Here is a 25,751-nt window from a genome sequence, read left to right on the forward strand (position 1 = left end):
GAAGTGTGCAGCATGAACAGCATGTTCTTTAACTGCAGGTTGCTGTTGTGGAGTATCAAGTAAAAACAAAAATAATCAGAGCTGGAATGAAGCAGGAGATAGTGGAATTAAGACTTGATGGTAAACTTAGATGCATTTCTTTTTCTTTTCCTTATGCCTACAGCAGCTTCTTTCAGAAGATTTTTGGGCTTTTTTCCTCTTCTAGACTCCTTGTTTTCTTTACTGGATTCATCCTTCATTATTTTTAAACAGTGGCTTAATTGTATGATCTGTTTTTAAAAGCAAAACTAAAACACAGAAGAAGTAAATGTTAAAATACAGATTCACTATCCCTTGTTGTAACAATAGGTAAATGGACTGCATTAAGTAACAGTTTTAACGTATTATTTCCCACTTCTAATTTTTCTATTTTTCTCTTATGAATTTTCAGGCATGGAAGAGGAGATGGTTTGTGCTTCGGAGCGGCCGTTTAACAGGAGATCCAGATGTATTGGAATACTACAAAAATGACCATGCCAAGAAGCCTATCCGTATTATTGACTTAAACTTGTGTCAGCAAGTGGATGCTGGATTAACATTCAACAAAAAAGAATTTGAAAACAGCTATATTTTTGACATCAACACTATAGACAGAGTCTTCTATTTGGTGGCAGACAGCGAGGAGGAGATGAATAAGTGGGTTCGATGCATCTGTGATATCTGTGGGTTCAACCCTACAGATGAGGGTAAGTTTGTTGTTTTTTTTTCCTCAGGAAGTGTCGTGCCTACATACGGAGAATGTTTCAAAGAGTGGATGACTGGTGTTAACATCCACATGTTTTAAAACTTGTGCACTGACTGTGAAAGTTCTTTCTTGCTCTGAAAGAATGTGAGCAGGACAGAGGGAGGTATTCAGAACTCATTACAAATTAAACGTAATAGAAAAAGGATGTTTCTTTTCTGTTTTGCATGATGTTAGGTCTTGAGAATATAGGAGACATTTTTAAGTAAAATCATGCAGGACAAAGATTTTCACCAAAAGAAATCTGTGTGGTGTAAAGTGTGTGGCTGTGTGATCAGGAATGAGTGCAAAATGTCAGGATTCTGCTATTGCTGTGCCTCCATCTGCTTTGCAACTTTGAAAAAAAAAAAAATGCTCCCTTTACTGGCTGAAACAAACAAAAAATAACTTGTAGTTCTCCACTATCCAGCTTAAATTTTACCAAAGCAGTCATTGTGTGGAACCAATATTGTGGAAAGAAGGTGGTGTTAAATGCTGACAAAATAGATCTTTGCCATTACTTGTCCTGAAACTATCCTTACTTATTATTTCTTCTGAAGGTTAGTGGGTGGCATGACCTTCTGTAGTTATGTGCATAGTCCCAAGAAAGATTAAGTAGGAGCAGTTAAGTATTATAAATGAAGCATACCAGAGAGAAAAGACTTTAATTAAATCCCTGTTTCTTTTTCTTCTGGGTTATGCATTGAGAGAGGGGAAAGAGCTTCTACCTCAGATCTCTGAAAATGACTGAAAATTCAGTATTCAATCTGCCAAACGTGTTACAAATGAGAGGAAGTGTAGACAGGTCGTTGTTTTTTCATGGATAAGAGACTAGTGCCCCAGTGCAGCCATGAATAGGAGACACTTAGAAATTAAATTATTGTTTCTGGGGACGAGCTAAGAGTGTAGATGTAAAGAGAAATGTGCTTACTTGTCTGCAGAAAATAGTGTGTGTCCATTGCATGAAATGGAAAAGTAGGCATCTCAAAACCATAAGGCCTTTTCTTGCTGAGAGATGATTTTTGTTAATTCCTAGTTTTCTTTTGATACACCTGAACTGAAGATTAAATCCACTATGAATGCGAGGAGAGCTAACTATGCTCTGTGTGGATCAAAATAGTTTTTAATCCAGTCAATTTTATCAGTAACTCTTCCCCATTACTCTTCAATTGCATGTTTAATCTTCAGCATTTAAGTGTTTGCTGAACCATCCCAACCCTGTCACTTTGTGTAGTTGAAAATTGATGGTACTATCTGTTTCATGGGTTTAGTTATGTCTTGCAATCCATAGAGAGAGAGTTAAAAAAAGAAAAACAGGAAAATTGTTGCTAAGTGTCTATATTTCCAAGTTCCTATTTTATAAGATATATCTACCTGCTAATGGAAGACAAGTCCTAAGTATACTGAAGATCTGCAAGGTTATACTTCTGTTTTGAGAGTAAGTAGACATGTTTGTGTTCTCTAGGCACTTTTACAAGTTGTAGAGTCTTCAGATTTTTGATTGCATCAAATTATGTGTTGTGTAACAGTTACATTAAAACATAATTGTATGGCGTTTCACAGGGATTTCCTTTTGAGGTAGGGTTTACAATGATTAGGTAGTCTTTTAAACCTACAGTGAGCCTGAATCATCAAGGAAATATATTTTTAAATAACTTAATTCTATTTCTATTAAAAAAAAAATATATATATATATAGGTGCTTTTTACTCTTTCTTCAGCAAATGTTTTTTTTTCTGTTTGTTTTCAGTGTTTTTCTGTATCCTCTTTCTTTTTTAAAAGAGGAGCTACATATGTGAGCTTGAATCTGAATTGCTTTATCATCAAGCTTCACACTGTATTCTTAGCATTCATATTTTCTGTGTAAGGTCATAGTATAATAGGCATGACTTAGTCATTTAGAGGTTAAAATGTTAACTGTAAGTGAGAATGTGTTGCCAGTCGCTTGTGTTGCTGGCTTCCAAGCATACGTTCTGGGATGGAGAGAATAAATGGACACGAGAAGTGGCCATTCTCCTCTGCTTGGCATTGTGGAGACCTCAACTGAATGACTGTGGTCTGATCTTCTAGGAGGATAAATGTTTCAAGAACAATGGAAATAACGGAAATGGGTTTTTAAGCGATCAATGAGGAGAATAGTTGAAGAATTTGTTCTTTACAGGAAGAAAGTACTCAGGGAAGAGCTGAGTTAAAAAAGTATAGAAGGCTATGGGTCGGTTGTTATCTAATGAGAGGTAACTTGTTTTATTTTCAGTGAGAAATGTAATGGTAAGGAAAACTTTGTAAGGGTATGTAAGTATAGGTTCTGAAACACAGTGCTGAAAGCCATTCCCTACGATTCAGTGAATGGTTTATATATGTGGTGAATGTTTTATATATAATCCAGCTCCATGTGTCTGTAATTTAATGAATTGTGCACCCTTAGCAAAGTGGGGGAAGGGAAAATGTTCTTAGCTCTATGCAAACATCTTAGTTGCATGTAGTCATTCTAATGAACATAACAATGACCAAGTGAAACAGGAGGGGAGGGTTGAAGAAAAGGGGGGAAAAAAAAGACATTGAGATTTACAATTACATTTACAACAAAGTTGAATGCAGTACAGAAAATTTCACTCATCATAAGGAATGTAGTGTGGCTCATGTTTTGAAAGAACTGCAGTTTTTTTCACATACAATGCTTTCTAAGTTTGTAGAATTTCTGTTCAGGGAATGGCCATCTGATATATGCCTCTCATGCTTTCTGAGTTTTGAGCAGTGAAATTGTTGAATAACCAACTTTTTTTTTATCATGTTCTGATAATACATGCACAGTAATTGATTGCTTGGTAACAGCATGGATGTAACTGGCAGGATGGCTGGCAGGATGAACTTAACTACGTGTTCCTACCTAATTTAGCTCCTTCTGTTTTCACCAACAAGAAATAAGGCTGCACAGCCAAGCATCATTGCTACCATACTGTGCTGAAGCTATCTGTGTCAGATCAGGATATCTCTGTGCTTCTTGTAGCACAAGTATGAAACAGAAAACAGGCCTTGCCATTGAGAACTTAGCATCTATGATAAGAGACTTCAATATATAAGCAGAGGAGTAGGAAGAAGTAAAAGCAAACAAAGCAGTTTTTATCGTAGTGCCAGATAAGTTGACTTAGTCTTTCAGTTGTTGTGCTGTTGTTGAACTCATGGATTATTGTGAAGAAATTTTCATGGGTGTTTGATAAATCAAGTTGGATTTTAGAGGTGTTCAGGGTACCCTTCCTGCATGAAGAGTTAGCCTATAAGAAAGAGAAAAAGGTGTCTTATCAAGTGGATGATAGAGGCTGGCACGCTTTGCAAATCAAAATCGCCAAATCAGTAACGTGATGATAATTGAGGACTCTGGTCATGAAAAGTCTCAAAAGTGAGAAATAGGTGAAGATTCTGGAGGAATATAAAAATTGTAAGGGTAATAAACTCAGAACAAGCCTTCTCAATGGATGTGGATGAGGCAAGAACAGAACAGTGGAATGGAAATAGGTTTCTCTTTGTTAGACATGCAGTGGAAGCAGTCTGAATGAGGGATGGTTTGTTTTGGTGTGGTGTTGGGTGTGATAATAGGACAGACTGCACAGTAGAGATGGTGTACATAATGATAACCTGTGATTTTTGACACTTCTTGGGTATGACTAACTAGAAGGAGGGCAAAACCTGCTCGGAGATGACATGCCAGGAGAATGAATGACTGGTGACCCTGAATGGAGTATGAAAACTTGAAAGGACCGAGTTAAGCATTAGGAGAGGAATTCTCTGATAAGGTTTGTGAGTCAGTTATCTTACAAGTGAAGCAATAGGTTCAGAGGGAATAGTGGCCCAAGAGCGTATCTTGCGTAGGCTTCTTTGGATACTTCCTTTGAGGAAGTATCAGTGAGATGTAGACCTGTGATTTCTCGGTGAGTGTGGAATTGCTGAGAGTAGGGTCAGAATAGGCTTTGAGAATTGTCACAGTTGCCAGAATTCATCTGGAGAAATTAGAGAGTGGTAGTAAAATTAGAAGAAATGGGTTCAGAGAAGGACCTGAGATTTGGCATTGCAGATGTGATAGAGGTGGCTGCTGACTAAAGACCTGAATAGAGGTTCACAAAGCTGAGACAGTCATTTTCCATTATGGAAAGGAGAAAGGGAATACATCAGAGGACAGTGAGATGTCTTCAATTTCAGATGATATGGCTAAGAGAAGACAAGTAGAGCACAAAATCTGCAGTGGTACCTCTTACTTTGTAAGCATAGGAGTTTAAAAAAAAAAAAAAAAAAAAAGCTTTAAAAAAATACCATTTAATATCAGCAGTGTAGTCAAAACCTTAATCTTGAATGTTTGCTATTTTTATCTTAAATTGTCAATTGCCTTCAGCAGAAAATCATATGAAACATAATTTTTCTTTTCCGTGAGGAAATATAGCCTCAATATAATTAACATAGGCAGTTAACTTAGTTTTCTCTGTGGTACCTGCTCAACATCTTTTGTGGCATTAAAATCATTTGATGAGTTACTTGGACATGGGAATTGCAAGAGAGTGGGTTGAAAGGTTGTGCAGATTGCTACCTGTCAAGTCATGAGGTGCTCACACAAGCGTTTGTTTGCTTTAAGCAGAAGGCTTCAGAATTGAGGCTCACTGCATAGATTTCACATTGATTGTAAACTGATCATTTATGCTGAAAATCTCTCCTAGCAAAATTTGGTGTGTAGAAGCTGACAGTAGAGGATACTCTGGCAGTGTATTTCAGAATGTGTCTTATTACACGAAGCAGCAGAGATGATGACTTCACAGACTAACTTACAAATAAAAGGAGGAGTCCTTAAGATTAAAGTGAAGTATATAATTGTACTGATTCTTTGAAGTTATTTTACATATATGCACCTTGCATAGTGGATAGATGTAGAAAAAAAGAGTAACGTAATAGTACATAACTTGTACTTTTACATTTCTTTTAAGGCTACTACGGTATTTGAAAATTCTTGTACAAGGGTATTGCTCTAATATTTTGCTTCAATGAGAACATCTGTGTCATGGTAAATGGATTGAATGAGACATCTCAATCGCAGAATCATACAGTTGTGTATCTGCCAGGGAAGATTCAGGCTGGACATTAGGAAATACTACTTCTCTGAAAGGGTGGTCAGGCACTGGAATGGACTGCCCAGAGAGGTGGTGGAGTCACCGACCCTGCTGGTGTTCAAAGAGCGTTTGGATGTTGTGTTGAGGGACATGGTTTAGTGAGAACCATTGGTGAAGGGCGAATGGTTGGACTGGATGATCCTGTGGGTCTTTTCCAAGATTCTTAGTGATTCTATGATTCTATGTTGCTGATTCATTGTTACAGTGGGAAAAATCCATTCCTATTTTGGTCTCTCTACATATCTTGCACCAATAATCCATTTCCTTACTCTTCAGTTATGATTGTGGCATTTAATGAAAAGATGCTTCTAGAAAGAAAGACTGCATTGCACTTTGAGAGTATTTCTAGTATTTACATTATCAGAATCTTGAGACTTTAGCATTGCTTATCACAACACAGAAAAAAATTGACATAAAAAACCCCAGGAACACTAAGAACAAAAACCATCCCTAAATGCAAATTGCCACACTCAAATCTTCTAAATTGTTCATATTATTCTTATTCAGAAGCTTTCCTTTTTTACCTCATGGATTTTTTGATTGTTTGAGTAATGAGGTAAATGTGAAAATGGCCATGAGAAGAAAGTGTAAGTTCTCGAAAAAGTGATGCCTATAGCTGCTCTTAACAAACCAAGTAAGAAAAGTTAAAACTCCTACTGTCTTCTGAGAAAGCTGCTTGTTGTAGCTGCACTGAATACAAGAATTATAAAAACAAAATAGGATTCTTTTTACACTGATTTGCATGTTAAATATTCTGGATGTTTTTCCAGCTCGCAGATTCTCAAAGCAGTAGTAGTGTCTGAGCTCTGGGAACAAACCAAATGACTTACAACACTCTTTGGTGTGCAGATGACCCCTTCCCTAAAAATCTGCTGGTTCAAAATGAAGCAAGCTGATTATTGTACTCTTTGAAATCATAATAGACTGCTGGGAGAAACCCTCCTCTTCATATCAGCTTCTGAAGTAAGCGGCTAAGGAGAGTGTTTGGGAGGGTACGGATAGGCAAACAATATTTATTTGGTCAGTGATAAGTCATTGACATGACTGTTTTCTTGGTAGTAAAATTTGAAATAGTTTGAATGCATAAAGCTAGTTAGTGTCCCGGCAGGTGAACAACATGAAACTGTGTTCAAATGGCCTTTAAATCAGGCAATAACCTACTCCTCTTGATGCATACAAAATGCCTGGAAAAACAAATAAGTAAATAAAACAGATCTGTACAAGGACTCAGGGATTTTGTCAAATTGTATCTGTCAAAGTAAATGTGGCATCTTGTCACGAGGAAAATGACCTTAATGATCCATTAATGTTATTAGGTTCCAAATCCTTGCTCAGAGCCTTCTGGGCGATCTGACAGTGTTAACTTTAATACTGAGCAATAATCAAATGTGAGTGGTCAGGATCAAAATAGAATAAAACACTGTTGGGTGTTTATAAATTAATAAGGGCATGATGCCAGGCCTGTGTGGCTGCTTGTGCTCGGTTTGTCTGTGACGGGCCACTATTGTAGATGGCACTGCAGGCTTAAAGACTCCAGATCTGAGCCAGTGTGTTTAGCCTACTGGCTAAACTTCACATTACCTCCTTTCACCATTTAATGTATAGCCAGCCTTTAACTTCTATTTATTTTTCACAGATTTGTTTTTTTTTCTTGGAACACAAAGTAATTCTTTCGTACTCTAAACATGGCTGATGCATCGGTCCTTTTTCAAGCTTCTTGATTGTGGTGGTGGTGTTTTTTTTTCTTTCACCTGGAAAGTTACCATTGAATCTTTTCTTGGGAATGGCAATGTGTGGTTTGTTCAAATACATCAGGCTAATGTAGACATGCATCTTACCATGTACCTGCTGAGCTCTCCTGACTACCTACAGTCTCATCGACACACCTCTCTTCCCTGAAAGCTTCAAGGGCATCCTGTGTGATTTCTTTTTTTCCCTTGTGTGATCTTTGACCAAGCAAACCTAATGATGTGAAGACTGTGTTTAGTCAGGGGCAAGGAACAGGGGATTCTTTACCAAGAATCTTGCTTCTTGGTAAAGATGACTGGAGAATGGCAGTGTATCTGACAGGAAAGCTTTTTCTTTCTCTCCTACTCATACACCAGCTTGGCTTGTGGTCCTCAGTTCTGGAGGTGACAAAGAACTACTTGTCCCTTCTCCCACTATGTCTTTTCCAGGAGCAAGCAGTATGTGCCTGTTACAGCCATTCTGATGCATCTCTGTTAAGTATAAGGGGAATAAAGAAAGATCAGTTGTATTTAATGTAGGTGTTTCATGAGTGCTTCATAGAGCTCTTGAAGTTTTAAATAGTATATTTTTCACATTTTAATATTTAAAAAAATAATAAAAAAAAAAGTTTTACTCATGTCTGTGTGTGATCACTGGGTGCAGTCTGGTGTTCCCTTTGTTATGCTAACTAATTTAATGGATAGCTCAGGTCCAACCTTTTTTGTAAAAACTTTTTTTAGGCTTTCCTACCTTTTCAGGTAGGCCAAGTTGAGACATTTTCATACATCTTCCACCCACGTGGGTGTGGTGGGATTTAATTTCTGAGCCTGTGCAAGTGCTCTGGGAGTTCAAAGCAATTACTTTTATTCCTATTTCCATGTCTAAATCACTTGTACCTTGTATAGACAGAACTGGAAGCAGGAGGGCTATGTTCTCATGTGTTCTTCTGGTTCTTCCCAGGATAGTGCTGGGAAGCAGAAGTTGGATGACGTGGGCCTTTTTTTTTTCTTTTTTTTTTTCCAGAACTAGCCTCTAAGTCTAAAAGGAGTAGTTTTTCCTAGATAGTGTGTTTGTTTTAAAAATGCTAATAGTCAGTGTCCATTCCTGGGATGCACAAATCAGAATGTACAATGAATTGTAAGAACAGGGGAGCCTAAATAGCTGAGAAATTGTATTTTTATCTATGTTGTTTGTACTCTGTGAATCCCTGAAAGAATGGAAAATGAAAGGATTGCTTCACTTTTGATAGTGTCAGTATTTTTCTATCTCCTAGATAATTTAATAGGAAAGAAAAGATATGTATTATTCTGCAATATATATGAATAAGAGTGGGTAAGAACTATCAAGAGAATGCTTAAAAAAGCACATATAACTGCATTCACTGCACTCAAATAAAAAGTTGGAGTATGTAACAAGGGGCCTATTGGAACATGATACCTGTTGTATTTCTGTATTATTTTAGTTACAAGAAAACTTCCATTGCCAAAGCAGCTTCTTTCCTGTTGCTTTTCAGCTATTGAGAGGCCAGTTCTCAGCTGATGACTAATTGCAAATGTTGAAGTGACCTTGGATGAACATAAGCAATTGCTGACTCAGGTTACCAAATTCAAGTAACAACCTACGGGCCCGTGTCTAAGATTTTCTTATGCCTACTGATTGTACAGTTCTGAATTTAAAAACAAAACCAAAAGAAGCTGATGTTCTGTTAATAAATATTTTGGTAGTGTTGTTAAAACCATTTCTTAATTGCATAAAGTAGTATGCTTCTATGTTTGCAGATGCTGTGAAGCCCCCGGTCAGTTCTTTACAAGCATCTGCTGAGTTACCCTTGCCCATCAATACTTCACCTCCTTCCATGCAAGCAGAATCTTCCCTACCTCCTCCTTATCAGCTTATTAACATCCCCCCACTGGAGTCTTCCTCTAGTCAAGAAGATCCTCAGGACTACCTACTGTTAATAAACTGCCAGAGTAAAAAACCTGAACCTACGAGGTAAGTTATGGTTTTCCTTAATAACACTTTTGTACAGGCCAAGAATGTTCATGTTAAAAGCACTTTTTTTTCTTGCTAAGTCACTCAAAGTTTGGATACTCATAAACGGTGGGAGAAGTTGGCTGTAACTTTTGCTTCTCTTTTTTGTTCTTGAACTTGTCTCAATACAGAGGTGTTGAAACATTAGACTCATACTGCAGTCTCGAAGTATGGAGAGTAATTCCTAATCTGAAGCGTCAGATTAACGTAGTGGTTCTAGGCTGAAAGAAATGTATATTTATTATGCACTGCTACTTTTCACTTAAACAGATGTTCAGTACCTTCACCGTAGAAGGATGTATCATCAGTGGTAACTATCTAAGAAATGTCACTTTGATTTTTCAGAAGGGATAATGGTGGCAACCCTTGGAATGGGCTGCCCAGGAACTTGGTTGAATCTGTCCTTTGAGATTTAAAAGCAAACAAACAAAACTTGATTGAATGAGGCCCTGGGGAGCCTCACCACTCTTGGAAATCCCCTTTTCTTAGAGGTATTGGAGGAGCTGGATTAGATGATCTCCAGAGCTCCTTTTCAACCTTGAGTACTCTTTGGGATGAAGTTGTAAATCTCTTGCAAGCTGCTCTTCTGCAGTAATTTAAAATAAAAGTGTGCTGGGATATCTACACATAAATATGCAAAACTGCATATTCTTTTTAGAATTGCAGGAAAGCACGTTGAAGGCTGAGGAGAGCCATCATTGGAAAGCAGCTTTTTGAGTATTTCTTATGGTCCCTTAGTGCCAGACGTCTTAGAGGCAATGTGTTCTTCATGAACAGCTTGATGCTCTGACAGTTTTACCTGAGCCGTATGCTCTCTGTTCCCTTGGCATTTTTATGTTGCTCTTGTGCCTGAGTACCTTCTTTCTCTGTTTACTAATGACTGTGTGGTAGAAAAGTATCCACCCTTTACAATCTTCATTATAAAATGGAGGAATGAGCCTACAGTTCCCCTGGTGTATGGAATGTGCAGGTTAGAGTCAGCATGGCATGCCCCCAAAGCATCCTGTAGAGAAGGGGAAATCCAGTGTGTGCTATGAATATTGAAATTTTAAATGTTTACTCATGTTTGGAAGCTGATGGTGCCTGATAGGCATGTCACAGTTTCTGCCAAAAATTATCAAAAGTTTTGGTTTTGTTTCCATAATGGCTTGGCAGATAAATGTTGGCTCATTTCAGAGCCCTGAGTCATCAGAAATGTCTGAGTACCCCTTTGTTTTCACGAGGGATGGGCACAGAGTGGATTTCTAGCACAAATGAAGAGTGTTTTTAAGAACGATCAAGGGTGGGATATGTAGTTGATTTTCTTGTACTTGTGTAGTTGTATGACTTAAGTAGAGATGACAAAGTCCAAGGAGATCATAAAGGGGACACAAAAGGGGCCAAGGAATGGAGTCTGTGAATAACTTCCAAAATTACTTGAGGAAGGCTTTAGATGATTACAGGAGAAGATACTTGAATGTTTGGGGAAGACAGTGTCCATCAGAGATAAAAATGCCAAGAGAACTGAAGAAGAACTGAATGAAGTCGTGGGGGGTGTAGAGGTTGTTAGAATAATTAGTTTCTTTGCAGGAGTATTTCAAAGCAATGAAACATTGGCAAGGTTATCTGTGGGGAATGATATGGACTTACTGCATTATATTTAAGTTCACTAAATAGCTATGTCTCTTTGTTAAGATGGATTTAATAATGAAAATTCAATGCTGGAGTTGTGCTGGAGTTTTTTGCATATAAAAAGATTGCTCCTGTCTGGTGCAGCAGGAGTTTTGCTGGATTTGGTCTGATATGCAGGATATATTCAGTTTTCCAATGGAATTAGAGTGTATTGTGTCTGCATAGCATGTTACTAAAATGGTGTTGGAGGACACGATGTTCATTATTGTAATCCACTAAATGTCTGCATCATTTTCCTGTTCATTTCCAGATGTGGATCAATGCATCTATTTCATACATATTTCATACATATTTATTTTAACTGGGAGAAAGATGTGTAATGTTAATGAAAAGCAAAGCTTAGTAGGTGGTCGTTGTTTAACTTATATATACGGGTTTTGTTGCTTGAATGGTTTTTTTCTGTATTCTTTTCTCTTTAGATTTTAAAGTTACCAATACGCAGAGGGGATGTCTTCTGCTTTAACTCTGCATAGTACTTAATAGAAAATGTGGGAACCACTGATTTTTCTATAAAGGCTATGGAATTATTTTTTTTCAGGTGAGGTGGATAACTGAGAAATCTAGAGGCCGTGGTCAACCTCCCTTTTCAGAAATTTTAGTCCTTGTGTTTCAAAACTAAGAATGATTGCAAAATGTTTCCTTACAGCATCGTGCAATGCATCATATAGTCTTATTAGAATAGTTTGAACACAGTACTTGCGGTTATAATTATCATGCTGTATTTCGTCTAAAATAGTTTTAGGCTCTGATCACTGTTGGCTTGAAAAAGAGTATTGTTTAACTGTAGCATTTAGTGAGAATGTGAGGTTCATATTTGGATCATAAATAAGAAAATGAAGCCAAGGACTGTTTCCGAACGTCTTATTGTTCTGGCTCATTCAAGATGTATATGGAAATAACACTGTCTTCCTCATTTTTCTTGTATTTATGAAACAGCCAAGGGTCACCCTTTATCTCTGAAGAAGGGCAGGAATACCTTCTCTTAGAAGATTTTGAAAGTAAAAAGGTTCCACTGCAGTGAGTGAACAGTAGCTGTTCTTGGAACGTGTGTGAGAAATTAATTGCAGTGCCACTAACTTGCCTGAAAATATTGTTTGGAATACGTCTTGCATGGTGTTCTGAGTTTTAACAGAAAAAAAAAACCTATGGAAACTTGGCTTCCATTTTCTGGAAATAGCTGTAATTAAGATAGAGCTGTTTTATTTACTGATTTATCCACATTTCTTCTATGCTTGCTGTTTCTGTCCCAGATTGTTGGCATACAAGAGCAGTTTATCTGCCACTTTGTTTATAGTTATTCTGTTTAGTCTGACGTATTTATTCCTGCAGATGCAAAAAGAATCAGCTTGAAAGGATGAGTGGTGTGATGGGCAATCGTCCCATTTTTGAGTGTGTTATATACTGTCTTGAAATCTTTTCTCCTGGGTTTCTGTCAACAGTCAGATTTTAGTGCATGCTGTAAGGGTTGCTTATTTTGCCCCTGGTACTTTATCTCTGCTTTGTGAATCTTAACGTTCAGTTCTTGTGGGCTAGTAGGCTGTACAGTTCTCAGTACTGGGTAAAGAATAGTTTGCTCACTTAAGCACTTTTTGCAGATATGTGATGCACACCTGATAATACTGAGTTCATATCACAGTCATCTTCAGGTTATAAATAGGGTTAGTAGTTGTGTTAGACATTAATTTGCATTTATTTTAAACTGAAATACAAAAAAACATTAATGCTTACTGTATTAGTGGAGGATTCAGCCCAGCCAAAAAGGACTTGAGGGGTCCTGGCAGCTCATCAGCTGGACATGAGCTGACACTGTGCCCTCACAGCCCAGAAAGCCAACCCTATCGTGGGCTGCATCAAAAGAATCATGGCCAGCAGCTCAAGAGAGGCGATCCTGCCCCTCTGCACTGCCGAGGCCTCACCTGGAGTACTGCATCCAGATGTGGAGTCCTCAGCACAGGAGGACTGTGGATAACAGTCCTCCTGGATAAGACCTGTTAGCTTATGTCCAGAGGAGGGCCAGAAAAACGATCCAAGGGGTTGAACAGCATCCCTGTGAGGAGCCCTCCCCTGAGGGATGAGGCTGTTCAGCTTGGAGAAGAGAAGGCCTGGGGGAGGCTGGGTAGAAGCCTTTCAATATCTAAAGGGGAACTGTAAAAAAGAAGGGGACTCTTTAGCAGAGTCTGTTGTAATAGGACAAGGGGAGATGGTTTCAAACTAATAGAAGGGAGGCTTGGATTGGTTGTAAGGAAGTAATTTTTCACAATGAGGGTGTTGAGGCACTGGAGCAGATTGCCCAGAGATGTGGTGGAAGCTCTGTCCTTGGAGACATTCAAGATCAATCTGGATCATGCTGTGAGCAACCTAATCTAGCTGCAGACGTCTTTGTCCATTGCAGGGGAGTGGGACTAGATGATCTATAAGGGTCCTTTCTAAGTCAGAAGATTCCATGATTGCATGATTTAAGTTGAAAAACATGCAGAAATCATCAAACATTCTATATCTGAAGTTTTTTCTTAAAAAAAAAAAAACCCAAAAAGTAAAATCTGTCTGTCATAGAATCCTAGAATTACTCAGGTTGGAAAGGACCTCAAAGGTCACCAAGTCCAACCGCAGCCTAACCATAGTACCCTAACTCTAACAACCCTCCGCTAAATCATATCTCTGAGCACCACATCCAAATGGCTCTTAAACACATCCAGGGATGGTGACTCAACCACCTCCCTGGGGAGCCTATTCCATCTGTAGTCCTAATGTAAATTTCTTGAGGTCACATGAATCAAGAATATAATGTAAATCTTTGAGATTGTATGTGTTCTTCTTGTCACGATCAGCGGTGAATACTGACTTCGGAAACCTATTTAAACTTCAGAGGGTCAGTTATGTTTTCATTTTGGCATAAACTGCTTTTGTGTCCTGTATTTCAGGCCACCTTCAAGTTTTTGGTCTTGCAAAATCAGATTGGTTACAACGTGTTCATATTTTGAAAACTTACTTCAGTTGCCTAGGAAGCCAATTCCAAAAGATTACTTTAAAACAAACAAACACGCAAAAAAACAACAATGGAGTAAATCATAAAAGCCCTCTTACAACGAGAAATGTATACCATTGCTATCAGCTAAGAAAATGTCTGGCTGCTTTGTGTAAGGTTTTTGCAAGTCTTATGTTTTCACAAGTGCCTGTGTTCAAGAAAGAAGCAGCAGCGTTTACTTAGAAAGCTACTAAGTGTTGCTTACTTATGATGGGTAATTATATTGTACGTGTGATGTTATTGCATCTTGAATTTGGGTTATATATCCCTGCATGTGTTGCTTCTTTAGAGTCAAATATAACTTGGCACCATTACAACGTGTCTTAATATCTGTAAAACCACCGTTGTGCGTAGAACTGCTAAGATTAAGGACATTTGCTTTGCTTTGGTGTGTGACAACATTTTAAAGGTTGAGTTCTGGCGCATGGCTAAATGGATGAAAGTGATCCCAGTATGCATACAAGCCAAGAATTGAAAAATAAAGTCAACTCTACACTTTTTTGATTATATGCATTTGTTTGCTTTTGGTAAGATATACAGTAGTGCTTATATTATTCCATAGTTTTGGAAATACTTTGATGTAAAAGTATATTCTACTGAACTGGAGCTAATGATTTCAGTTCTTCCATCAATTGTCAGTGTCTGCCCACTTTATTTTTGTAGCATGTAAAATACATATCACGGTCCATGCTGTGCTCACTCAAGTAAAACGTGACTTTTCTGTGAGTTTGGTACAAATGAACGCCACAGAACTAGAAGAGCATGTGTTGAAGGAGAAGAACTTTTGAATGAATACTTCAAGTGCAAGGGCTGCATCAAAGACTACAGTAGAAGTGTTATGTAGTTGCATAATACTTTCACAATTGATAAAGCACTCTGTAACCTTATGTAGTTCTTTCAGTCCCGTGTGCTGTATTTTTTGCAATTGTGTTAAACTTGCAGTACTTCATTAGAGAACTTGTTAAGCTCTGAGGCAAAGTAAGTAAACTGAACGAAGAGACATGTTTTGGATAGTTGACGGTATAAGGAATACTGGGAGTTTCACTTCCTTGCTTTTGCCAAGGATAAGTACTTAATAAGAACATTCTCTTCTTTTTTGGGAGTCTGTTAAACTAAGTGCAGGTTAATATTCTAAGTCACGTGGAAACCAGTTCTGACCATTGGAAGAGAACTTAAAGCTACATTAAAAATAGTAATCAGAGCAAAATTAATATATATTTTAATATGAAAAAAATAATATGTGAAATAACAAAAAAATGAGTATATATAGAGAAGTATGTCATAAGTTAAAGCCGGAGGAGACCTCTTGTAAGCCGGTCAGGCTGATGGATGATAGTATTAACTCTGTTAAACACAACAAAAACGTGTTAGGTGAAGAACATTTTTCTTGACTGCTCATGTCCAGTCTAAACTAATAACATCAGTTCCCTTGAGAGTTGGCACAGAGAGGCTCTTAGGGAGTGATGTGTCATTTTTTAGGTGGATATCTGAGAAGAATGGCTTGTTTCACACTGTATCAATTTCTCCATAATGAATGAAGGGGAAACCTAAATGAATAGCTAAATTGGATTCCTTTCTCCCCAGGTTACTATAACCCTGGGAGGTAAAAATCTAGCTGTTGCTTAAGTAAGGAAATGCTTGATTTTTATTGACAAAATGATGACTTTTAGAACAAGAGTCTTTTAAAGGAAAAATAGTGCTGTTTTGAATATTTTATTCCTCAGCAGCTTTATAAACTGTATTTCCCAGTTGCTTAGTAAGAGTAGTATACCAGCTATTTATTGTTGCACACACATGCTGAAATATGTACGTACGTGTGTATAAACAAAAACAATGATACGATTCTGTGGTAATGATAAAAGGAAATACCAGGATATGGTGGAAAAACTGCATCACCTCCACCTACATTAGTATTTCTGCTGTTGTCTTGACTTGCATTTAAGCGAGGATTCAGACTTAGAATCTCTCTTCCTAGAGCAGTGTAAATGGGGAGGAGTTACCTTCCCCTCCTCTAAAAAAAAAAAACCAGTCAACAAAACCCCAAACCAAAAGACAGTTGTTTACTTTCTCTGTTCTTTAGTACCAGTAATAATGAGAGTTGTTCTCATAAAAGGTGGTCTTTCCAAAGAAAGAAAGGCCAACAGCTGTGCAGTTTTGCCTAATGACGTGGCCTTAGCTCATGTTCAGGAAAAAAACACTCTGTTGTTACATATGTTATATGGATTTCTCTCTCTTTGTGATTTTTCTCTTCTTTATAATATGTTCAAAAATATATATATTACTTGAATCAGTTTTATTTGGTAGTAGGTAACTTCAGGCATGCACTTAAGGGTGTTGCAGCCAGCCATATTTTATCATATTTTTTCATACTGGTTAGAACTAGCAAGTATTGTAATCTCAAGGATTGAATGCATTTTTACTTGTAAGTGTTGTTGAAATGCTGTTAGTTTACAGAACCAATTAAAAGAATAAAAAATAAAACAAACAAACAAACCCAACCTTCAACTACTCAAATAAACTTTGCTTTAGGTTGGCTTGACATCTTCCTGGAAATCACTTGCTTTATGAAATACCAACTTGCTGAGCTGCTGCTAAAGCTGTGTGCTTGTGCTGTTATCTATTTCACATGCATGGGTCTGTATATGTGTAATCACTTAGAATCCTTCTGAAGTACTGTTTGTTTCATAATTGGGTTCCTGCATTTCATTTTTTAAAAGTTGGAAGAGACTGATCCACCTTTCAGCTGTTCACATTTTAAACATCTTTTTTTATTGTTTTTGATGTTTGTTTCCTTTGTGCTCATCAATGTTTTAATCTCTTGATCTTGTGCGTAGATCTCATGCTGACTCTGCAAAATCCAGCTCTTCTGAAACAGACTGCAATGATAACGTGCCCTCCCACAAAAACCCCGCTCCATCCATGAGCAAGCAAGCTGTGAATGGCTTTTTTCAGCAGCAAGGTGTCTATGACTCTCCGCCTTCTCGTACTGGACTACCATTGGCAGACTCCAGCCTTTATAACCTGCCTAGGAGTTACTCACAAGATGTTTTACCGAAGGCAGCGTCTCCGACTGGGACTGATGCAGAAGGCGAGCAGCATGTGTTCAATACCCCATCAGCAACATCGTCATTAGATGCACAGATGAGGCACATCTCCATTAGTTACGACATTCCCCCCACACCTGGAGGTACTTATCAGATTCCACGAACTTTTCCAGAAGGAACATTGTCTCAGACTTCAAAATTGGAGACTATTCCAGATATTCCTCCACCTCGGCCACCAAAACCTCACCACGCTGCGGATCGATCTCCTGTGGAAACATGTAGCATTACTCGCACAGCTTCAGATACTGATAGTAGCTATTGTATCCCTACAGCAGGAATACCACCCTCACGCAGTAATACCATTTCAACTGTAGATTTGAATATCTTTCGTAAAGGTCAGTGCTCCATATTTTACCTTGCTCTTCCAGATTCTTTTAATGCTGAATGATATTAGTCTTACGAAGAAAGATGTGGTGCATGTGGGTTAAATGAGTGTTGCTTTTCTCCATGAGAAGTGTGTGGCACTTCACGAAGCACTCGCTAAAGTCTAAAATACGTAAGAAACCAGAGAAAGACATGTTTAGTAAAGGAAAAGCACCAAAATAGCAAAGCACAGAACATTGATAGAGGCTACTCCACTGTGGTATTCAGCTTTAGCTGAAAGTATTTGAAGTGCTAGGCATTTCAGTGGTGTTATTAGTCTCACAGAACAGCAGTGGAAAACTAAGCATTGTTTTTTGCTAATAAGGTCATATAGCTGAGTTCAAAACTGCTGCTGTCAGTCTGTCAGAGCAACCCAGGTAAGGTTCACACATAGTGATCCAAATCAGCAGAAGCTGGAAGTTCAGTGGAGTTTGGTACGCACCAAGACCTTTGAAATAAACTCTGAACTGGTTATTGATGCCACAAAACTTTCTCTCCTTGTGCTAGACGTGCATACAAAGTTTTTGAAGTAAAATTGAAGTTGTTCCTTATAGCCATTTAAATGTCAGCATTGCAGACTTGCTAATGCATTTCTGTTGTTTTTCCTTTAGCAGCTGGGTATGTTTCTGAGTAGTAGCAAATCCGGTGGAGCTACTTTTACTTTAGAAAGACTTCAGTGTTTCTTGTTTTTCTGCCTGTTTGTTCCTATTCTTATTCTCTCAGATTTAAAGTAAAGAAATGCAGTTGAAAGGCTGAGTTTGGAAAGTGATATTCACTGTTAAAGAGAGCGTCTGTTGTTTTCTTACTAAAAACTTTTGGCCTAAGAGTTTCATTTCTTTTAGGTTCCTGAAGCAGGTGGGTATAACGATGTGACTTTTAGAGTGTGATTTTTTTACTGGTTGAAGCTGGTGCTGATGTTTGTGGGGAAAGTTACAGTGCCTGTGGGATGGCAGGCAAATATGAGGAAGATGATGGCCGGGTTGGGGGGGGGAAGCCTTTGAAGCTCTTTCTAAGTCAAGAGGGGAATGAAACAGTGTTTCCCCCTGAGTTTCTGTCTTAGTGTCAGTAGAAGCAGGCTTACTGAGCAGTAATGCAAGCTGTTGCCTGCACCAGGTGAGTGGAACCCAGGACCTGGAGGCAAAGTATTTCACAAACATTCTAGTGCTCCAAATAGGAAGTCACAAAGGCAGGGACCTTCTTAATGTGGAGTGCTGAGAGCCAGGACCCTGAGAAGCATGACAAATTTTGGTTCTGTCACTTATTCAATCTGAAAACCCCTGGAGACCTAACAGGGGAGTTAAGAGAAGAGTGGTGGGATGTATGACCTGTTATTGCAATGACTTAATTTCTGCTGAATCAGCACTTTCCAAGCAAGCGTATTCAGTCAGAAGACCTCTTACATGTGTTGTTAATTTATTTCATGAGGGCCTTACATCTCAAAATATAGGGGTCTTACAGTCAAGTTTTATATCTGCCTATTTGAAAGGAAGATTAGGTGGTTCTTTAAAAGGAAAAATTAGCATTTTTTTTTCAGCAATGGAAAACATCACTATAAGATTTTCAAGTTGATTGGCAAGTGCTGAGTTCATTTATGAACACAGTCATCTCAAGTCTATAGATCAAACCTGTTGGCCACAGCTTTGGGAGGTGTGCTTGCATGGTGTCTTGGAAGCAGACAGTAAATAACAACAAACTCGGGATGACTGGTGCCAAGGGATGGGGAGCAGGAATGATAAATAGCCACTTTCTCTTCTTATTTCTTTAGAAATTAGTTCTCAAGACTGTTATGATATTCCACGAACGTTTCCGAATGACAGATCTAATTCATTGGAGGGCTTCCATAACCACTTTGTAAGTATGATGTGATCTTATGAGAGACAACGGTGACAGCTTGAATGCTTTCTGTTTCTGTGTAGAAAAGCAAGCTGTAAGGTGTTTGTGATTTTCAGTTTCGAAATAATGCATTAATCTGAGTAGCTTAGGTTAAAAGATTCATATGATTCTCAGCTGATTGCGTAACTTATTTTGTTAAAGGAAATATATGTTAATTCTAGAAAAACAGAAGCATGTTGACAGTGGGAAGTGTTTCAAGTGAAGAACTAGATGAAAATTATGTCCCAATGAATCCCAACTCTCCTCCACGACAGCATTCCAGCAGCTTCACTGAACCCATCCAGGAAACAAATTATGTTCCAATGACACCAGGCACGTTTGATTTTCCGTTATTTGGAAAGCAAGTCCCTCCTCCCTCTCACATGGGTTTCAGGTCCAGTCCAAAGACCCCTCCCAGACGGTCAGTGCCTGCTGAAAAGTGTGAACCACCGCCAGTGGATCGGAACCTCAAGCCAGACAGAAAAGGTGAGGAAAATATCCAATAGAAGTTGATTTTTGTCATCTAATAAAATATTACAGCCTTACAACTTCTGATTAGTGGGAAATAATTTCTTTGACAAATTCTAACAAAGGAATTTTGGTCCAATTTAGGTATCCATAAGGTAAAATTTCTAGGATGTTTTTTAATGATGATAATACATCACAGTAACTGCCAAATACAAACTTGGGTTTGGATTCCAATTCAAAATTTACATAGAATTGCTAACACTCAAGTATGAGTTCTAGTCCTTACACAGAGAGGACAGCTGGCTAACTTGTACTGGAGGTAGCACATGAGGAACTACATAGAATACTAATTCATCGATATGACAGCTCTTGGTACAGGATCAATATGTGGTTCCATTGTATGATGTAGAAATTAAGAATAACTTTTGCTTTTAATCAACATTGTTAGCAGTTAATAATAAGTAATAAAGAGAATGAGTGGTATATTTTGCTACTTTTTACTCAAGGTATGAAGTATTTTTTTATTCAAGGTATGCAGTGGTCACAGAATAATTCTTAGAAATGTGTTTAAGTGTAGGAATAATATTAGCTTCAAAAAAGTGTTTGCTGATGAGTACCTAATGTTGTCTTCACTTCAACCTGTAAAAACAAGGAACATTGCTTGATGTTGAGATTGCCCAATGTTTGAGATGTAGCAGCCACATGGGGCAGTCACAGAAAGATGTTGAATGTGGGCTATGTGGTTACCATAGATATTCTTTCCTTGAGATCCAAATGAGAGGAGGAAAGTTTAAATTCAAACCTGCTTTAAGGTATGTTTGCTCTATCACATGAGCTGTGTACCATGCTGTTTGTGTAAACTGCAGTAAGTAAAAACATGAGCCTAGATTTTGAATTTCCTTGCTTTTATTGGCTGCAATAGATGAACAGTCATGAAGCAAAATGAGAACTGGTTCTATGTGAAAGTATTTTAAATGACTGAATGTGTGAGAGAAAACTTATGGGTTTTGAAGCTGCAATAATGACGACAAAATTGAGGGGGGAGTGCACAAATTTTAGAGGGCTTCTCCAAACCTATTCTGAAAACAAGAGTGCATCTCTTAAATCTGGTGCACTGTGTTTGCTTGGCCTTTAGGTGACTGATAGATTTAAGAAATAGATATTGTGATGTCTCCATATGAGAGTACTTACTGCGAATCACTAGTAAGTAGCTTAGACTTCCCAGTCAATATGAAATATTTAATCAGAATATCAGAAATATCTTTCTTGTAGAACTGGGAACTAAACAAATTGTCAGTGTCTGCAGAACTTTGTAGCTCCTATTTTCAGAAGTATGCATTTGAAAAGAGTTGAGAGTGACTGACTTCATTTTGGGTGAGAAAATCAATGTTTTGATCAGATGATCCAAAATATTAACTAACTAAAACTTTAAATTACTGTTTTTTTTCCTTGTAAGTGAAGACAGCCTTATGTATAATTAAGTGAAACAGATGATATCATTATGATACAGATGATCTCAGTGTAAAACAAAGTGCCACGTCTCATTCTGTCTGTGTTCAGAAAGCGAAACACGGCCTTTTTCAGAACCATGGCTCTCTGTTTGTGTCTGACTGTTACTGTGTTAGCAGACAGTAGTTCTGTTTGGTTTTTCAAGAAATACCGGACAGTAACAGAACAAAACCCAATGCTGGAAAGTATTCTGAAAATAAATACTGAGCGGCTTCGAAGCATTTTTTCTGACTTGCATGTTTGTGTATTCTACTGATGAAACGCTTTGCTTTTAAAACAACTAAGTTTTAATGTTGAAAAGCTTCTTGTTTTGCTGTTGGTGATGCCAAGCAGTCACATAGATGGCTGCTGAGGCAGCACTGCTAATTTTGCGTCTCTCTTCTTGAAAGTGAGTTTCAAGAAACACCTTCTGAAAGTGCTGTGTGAGGATTATGCTTTGCTCCTGCACCCAAATGCTTTACAGCTGAGAAGCTCTAACTAACAACAGGGAACAGTTTTTTTTAGGTTAGGAGACTAACACGTCTCCTAATGAGTGTAGAGGTGCCCAGCGTAGCTCCTACTGACTGACTGTACTAACTGGGAGGGGGAACAAATAAATGCTGTATAAAGATCTTGAGCTACCAAGAGTGGTAATGATTCTGATTTATTAGTGAGGATTTTATCTTAGTAAAACAAATACACAGGCATACTCAAATTCTCTCAATTGTATTGCTGTAAGTTTTCCAGTGTTGTGAAGAGCAGATATGATGACCGCCCCAGGATGGTGATGTTTTTCCCATTTCAGTATGCAAATAACTGCCTGAAATATTTTTGGGAAAATAGAACTGCCTCTCTTTTTGAATTGAAATAGAACAAAACTTCTGATTTCACAGACTCTTACCTAATCAAAGCCAGTACGTGCTTTGTATCGTATTGTGTTGTTTTTTCAGCTTTCAAGTCCTTTTAGCAAATTTTATGATCAGTTTGTTTCTGCATTATATAAATGTTCTGCAGTGGTGTTCTGCTACAAATTAGTACACAGAAAATAGAAAGCGGGGTCAGTGTGTTGCATATCTGGGTCGGTGTAGAAGTGGGCAAATAGTACGTGAAATAGTTGAGTTCTGAATATTGTTCCTTTTAATATTCTTTTCGTGATTAATTCAACATTTTCTGTTGTAGAACGTCACTGAAAATGGCATTATTGCCATTACTGAGGTCAGGTGTATTGGTTTTAAGGCTTCTGGGCATATGAGGGCCATACTGTATTCTGTCAGAAGAATCAGTTGTATCTTTTTATCAGTTGCAGATATGCTGCAAAAATACTGTTTTGTGCTGCCAGCAAACAGGGATTTTTGTAGATCTGTTTGCTGTTGAGAAGTCCAGTTATCACCTTTATCTTAAACATTAGCTCTGGCTCAGTAATGTTTCTGTGTGGATCAGGGAAGTTTGTCAAATGTAATTGTGGCTCTGAATGTAGAACAGAAACAGCACAGAGAAACTACGACATAAAGAAGGAATGCACTGTTTTTTGAAGTCACATGTATGTGCTTATGTATCTTCTCTACTTTTGGTTCATTTAAAGACCTTGGAATTTTACAGGCAGTGTGGTTTGTCAATAGTAGCAAATGGATGCAAGAGTGCCAGAGTCTTTTCTGTCATACATAGCCTGCTCTCCTCTCCAGTGTTTCTGTTCTGTGAACCTGAGACAAAATAGGTGCTTGATTACTTCAGGTTCTGTGGTCTTTGGAGGATAGCGTAACTGGGCAACAACTGTCCATCTGTCGGCAGATGACATAATTATGTCAGCAGCACTGACTATAACATGCATGACTTCACTGCTCTGATGTAAGTGCTTGAAGTTCTGGGTAACTTATCAAACTGTTAAAACTCTCCCCTATCCCAGTTGTGATTGAGGAGTGAGTTATGAAAATCAGTAATATCGATAACTAAATGTGGGTAATATGTATGTGTAAAAGTCACTAAATTATGTGGATGCTGTGTGTGTGGACAGTTGCTCACCCCTGCTTTGCCAGATGTTCTTCAGTAGGAATAGACTGGGCAAGAAGCCATGGTGAGGTGTGAGACGCCCTGTGTCATTTTGATCTGGTTTCCAGAAGAGCTTTGTTTTTTGAGCATGGGGTAAAAAACTACAACAACAAAAACAAAACACAGGAACTTGGGATTGCATTTTCATGTAGTTTCACTTCTCTGGATTACCACTGCTTCTGTATGTAAGTAGGGAGAGTTTCCAGTACTTTTCTGCAAGTCTTAAAAAGTAATTTCAAAACATTATGTTGGCTTCCTGCCCCTATAGCTTGAATCAAAGCACTTTGCTCTTTCTGTAGAGAAGTACACCAAAAGGTAAGTGATATATTACTTGGGACTAAATGGAGAGTATTTGGCCAGATGTTTTTCCACAGTCACCTGTAACTGAATGACAAAAATTATATTAAAAAATAAAAAAAAGTGGGTTTTCTTGGAGTGCTGTTTTTTTAATTATAATTTATTTCATATAAAGTCTGCATTATATTTCGGCTTTTTGGCTCTTTGGCTTGCCATGGTTGCATGCAGTCCTGATGCTAAATTCAAAGCACTGCTGCTAGCAAAAGGCTTTATTCGGAAGACGCATTACATCCATCCCTGCAGTTAAATCATTTTCCCTGAGTTGTTAAAAGTTTGTGATGGGTTCTGTGACAGAGTGGTTCTGTGGCAATTTTTTTTGGAGCAATCATGCTCCTTCTTCAAAGTGCCATTTATGAAAGAAGGGCCAGTAGAGTAAAAAGTACATAAATGCAGTGAGGTGAAGACTTCCTAGACAGGGTACAAAGAACAGACAGGTTCTCTTCTGTTGCACTATGTGCTTTCCTAGGGCTCTTCAAAATGTCTCATACGAGGCAGTGCCTCCTGCCATCGCTGCTCCACTGGGAGCAAGTCTGTATAGTGAAAGATACTGAACAGGCACATCTCAAGTGGCTGTGCTGGCAGTCCATGAGAACGTTTTAAGGTCTGATAGAGATCTGAGAGTTAAGACAATCTTAATCTTAGATACAAATATGATGTTAAGTCCTAGATCAAGGAAGGCCCGTGTTTGAAAATGAAAAGGGTAGAGGGTTATTCAATAGTGCTTTGTAGGTCAGGACAAGGCTGAGCAGCATGTGATTGAGATGGAGTGTCCATGGATCTCTGTGCATGATAATGACACCCCCAAAGTGTTTAATTTCAGGGATAAGAGAGAATGTTTGTCCTCTTAAAGCAAAATTTTAGGATCAAACAACTAGGTATAATCTTTTTTTTGAAAAATATTTCTTTAGTAAAGAGCTATGGAGGAATCCTTCAGGATATATAATATCTAGTATATGTGGTGTATCTCTTCATCTATAAAGTTCAGAGTTCTTAAGATTGCGTGTGTTTTCAGTCTTGACTGACAAAATGTAGTTTTTCAATATCTGTATTTAAAAAGTTGATGGAATTAGTGGTGGTGGAACCTAGTTCCTTAAAGTCTCGATCTGGTGCTTTACTTACTGTAACTTGGCAGCTTTCACTTGCTGAAGCACATCTTTGCGCCAAAGTGATTTTTTTTTTTTTTTGAGGTTCTAGAAAGGAAAATATGAACTGTGAGCATGTGGCTGAATTTAACAAGCTACGATCACTATGGAATGAAAATCAGAAGTTAAATTTCATTTAAATTGAGTGCAGTGCTGTTATTTTTGTAATGCTGTTGATCCAACGTTCTTATAAAAACACTTTACAGGAGAGTTCAGATTAATGCAGATGTCATTTCAGGGTCATGGGGAGTTGTGATGGAGTAATGTATTCAGGATCGCTAAACAGATTGCTGACAGACAGTTGAGAACTTAAAATTCCCTGTTCCTTGGATTTTTTGATGGCGGTTATATTTGTCTGAATGTTGCTGGAGTTTAATTACATTCAAGATTATTTCTAACAAGATTTTCAGTCCTAGTCTTGGGTTGACTTTCACAGCGTATTTTGCTGATAAGAATAGCAAGCAAGAATAACAAATAGGTAGTATAGTGACTCTTCAGCTTTTTTTCTTTTCCCTCTCAAGAATTTTCTCTCTCAACAGAAATAAAT

The 25,751-nt window shown here is 38.0% G+C and overlaps 1 protein-coding gene across 16 annotated transcripts in view; it reads left to right on the forward strand.

Moving 5' to 3' along the window:
• GAB1 (GRB2 associated binding protein 1) overlaps positions 1–25,751 on the forward strand; it is a 96,811-nt gene that overhangs the window by 56,213 nt on the left and 14,847 nt on the right. For 9 of the 16 annotated variants that reach the window (XM_040700284.2, XM_040700285.2, XM_040700286.2 and 6 more), the window contains exons 2-7: positions 431–725; positions 9,416–9,629; positions 12,276–12,356; positions 17,199–17,803; positions 19,597–19,682; positions 19,886–20,189. In XM_040700284.2, the coding sequence (XP_040556218.1) occupies positions 431–725; positions 9,416–9,629; positions 12,276–12,356; positions 17,199–17,803; positions 19,597–19,682; positions 19,886–20,189 (1,585 nt within the window). The remainder of the gene's footprint in view (positions 1–430; positions 726–9,415; positions 9,630–12,275; positions 12,357–17,198; positions 17,804–19,596; positions 19,683–19,885; positions 20,190–25,751) is intronic. The other 7 variants (XM_040700287.2, XM_046940381.1, XM_046940382.1 and 4 more) reach the window with 3 other exon arrangements.

This window comes from Gallus gallus, chromosome 4, assembly GCF_016699485.2.
Source record: "Gallus gallus isolate bGalGal1 chromosome 4, bGalGal1.mat.broiler.GRCg7b, whole genome shotgun sequence".
NCBI lineage: Eukaryota > Metazoa > Chordata > Aves > Galliformes > Phasianidae > Gallus > Gallus gallus.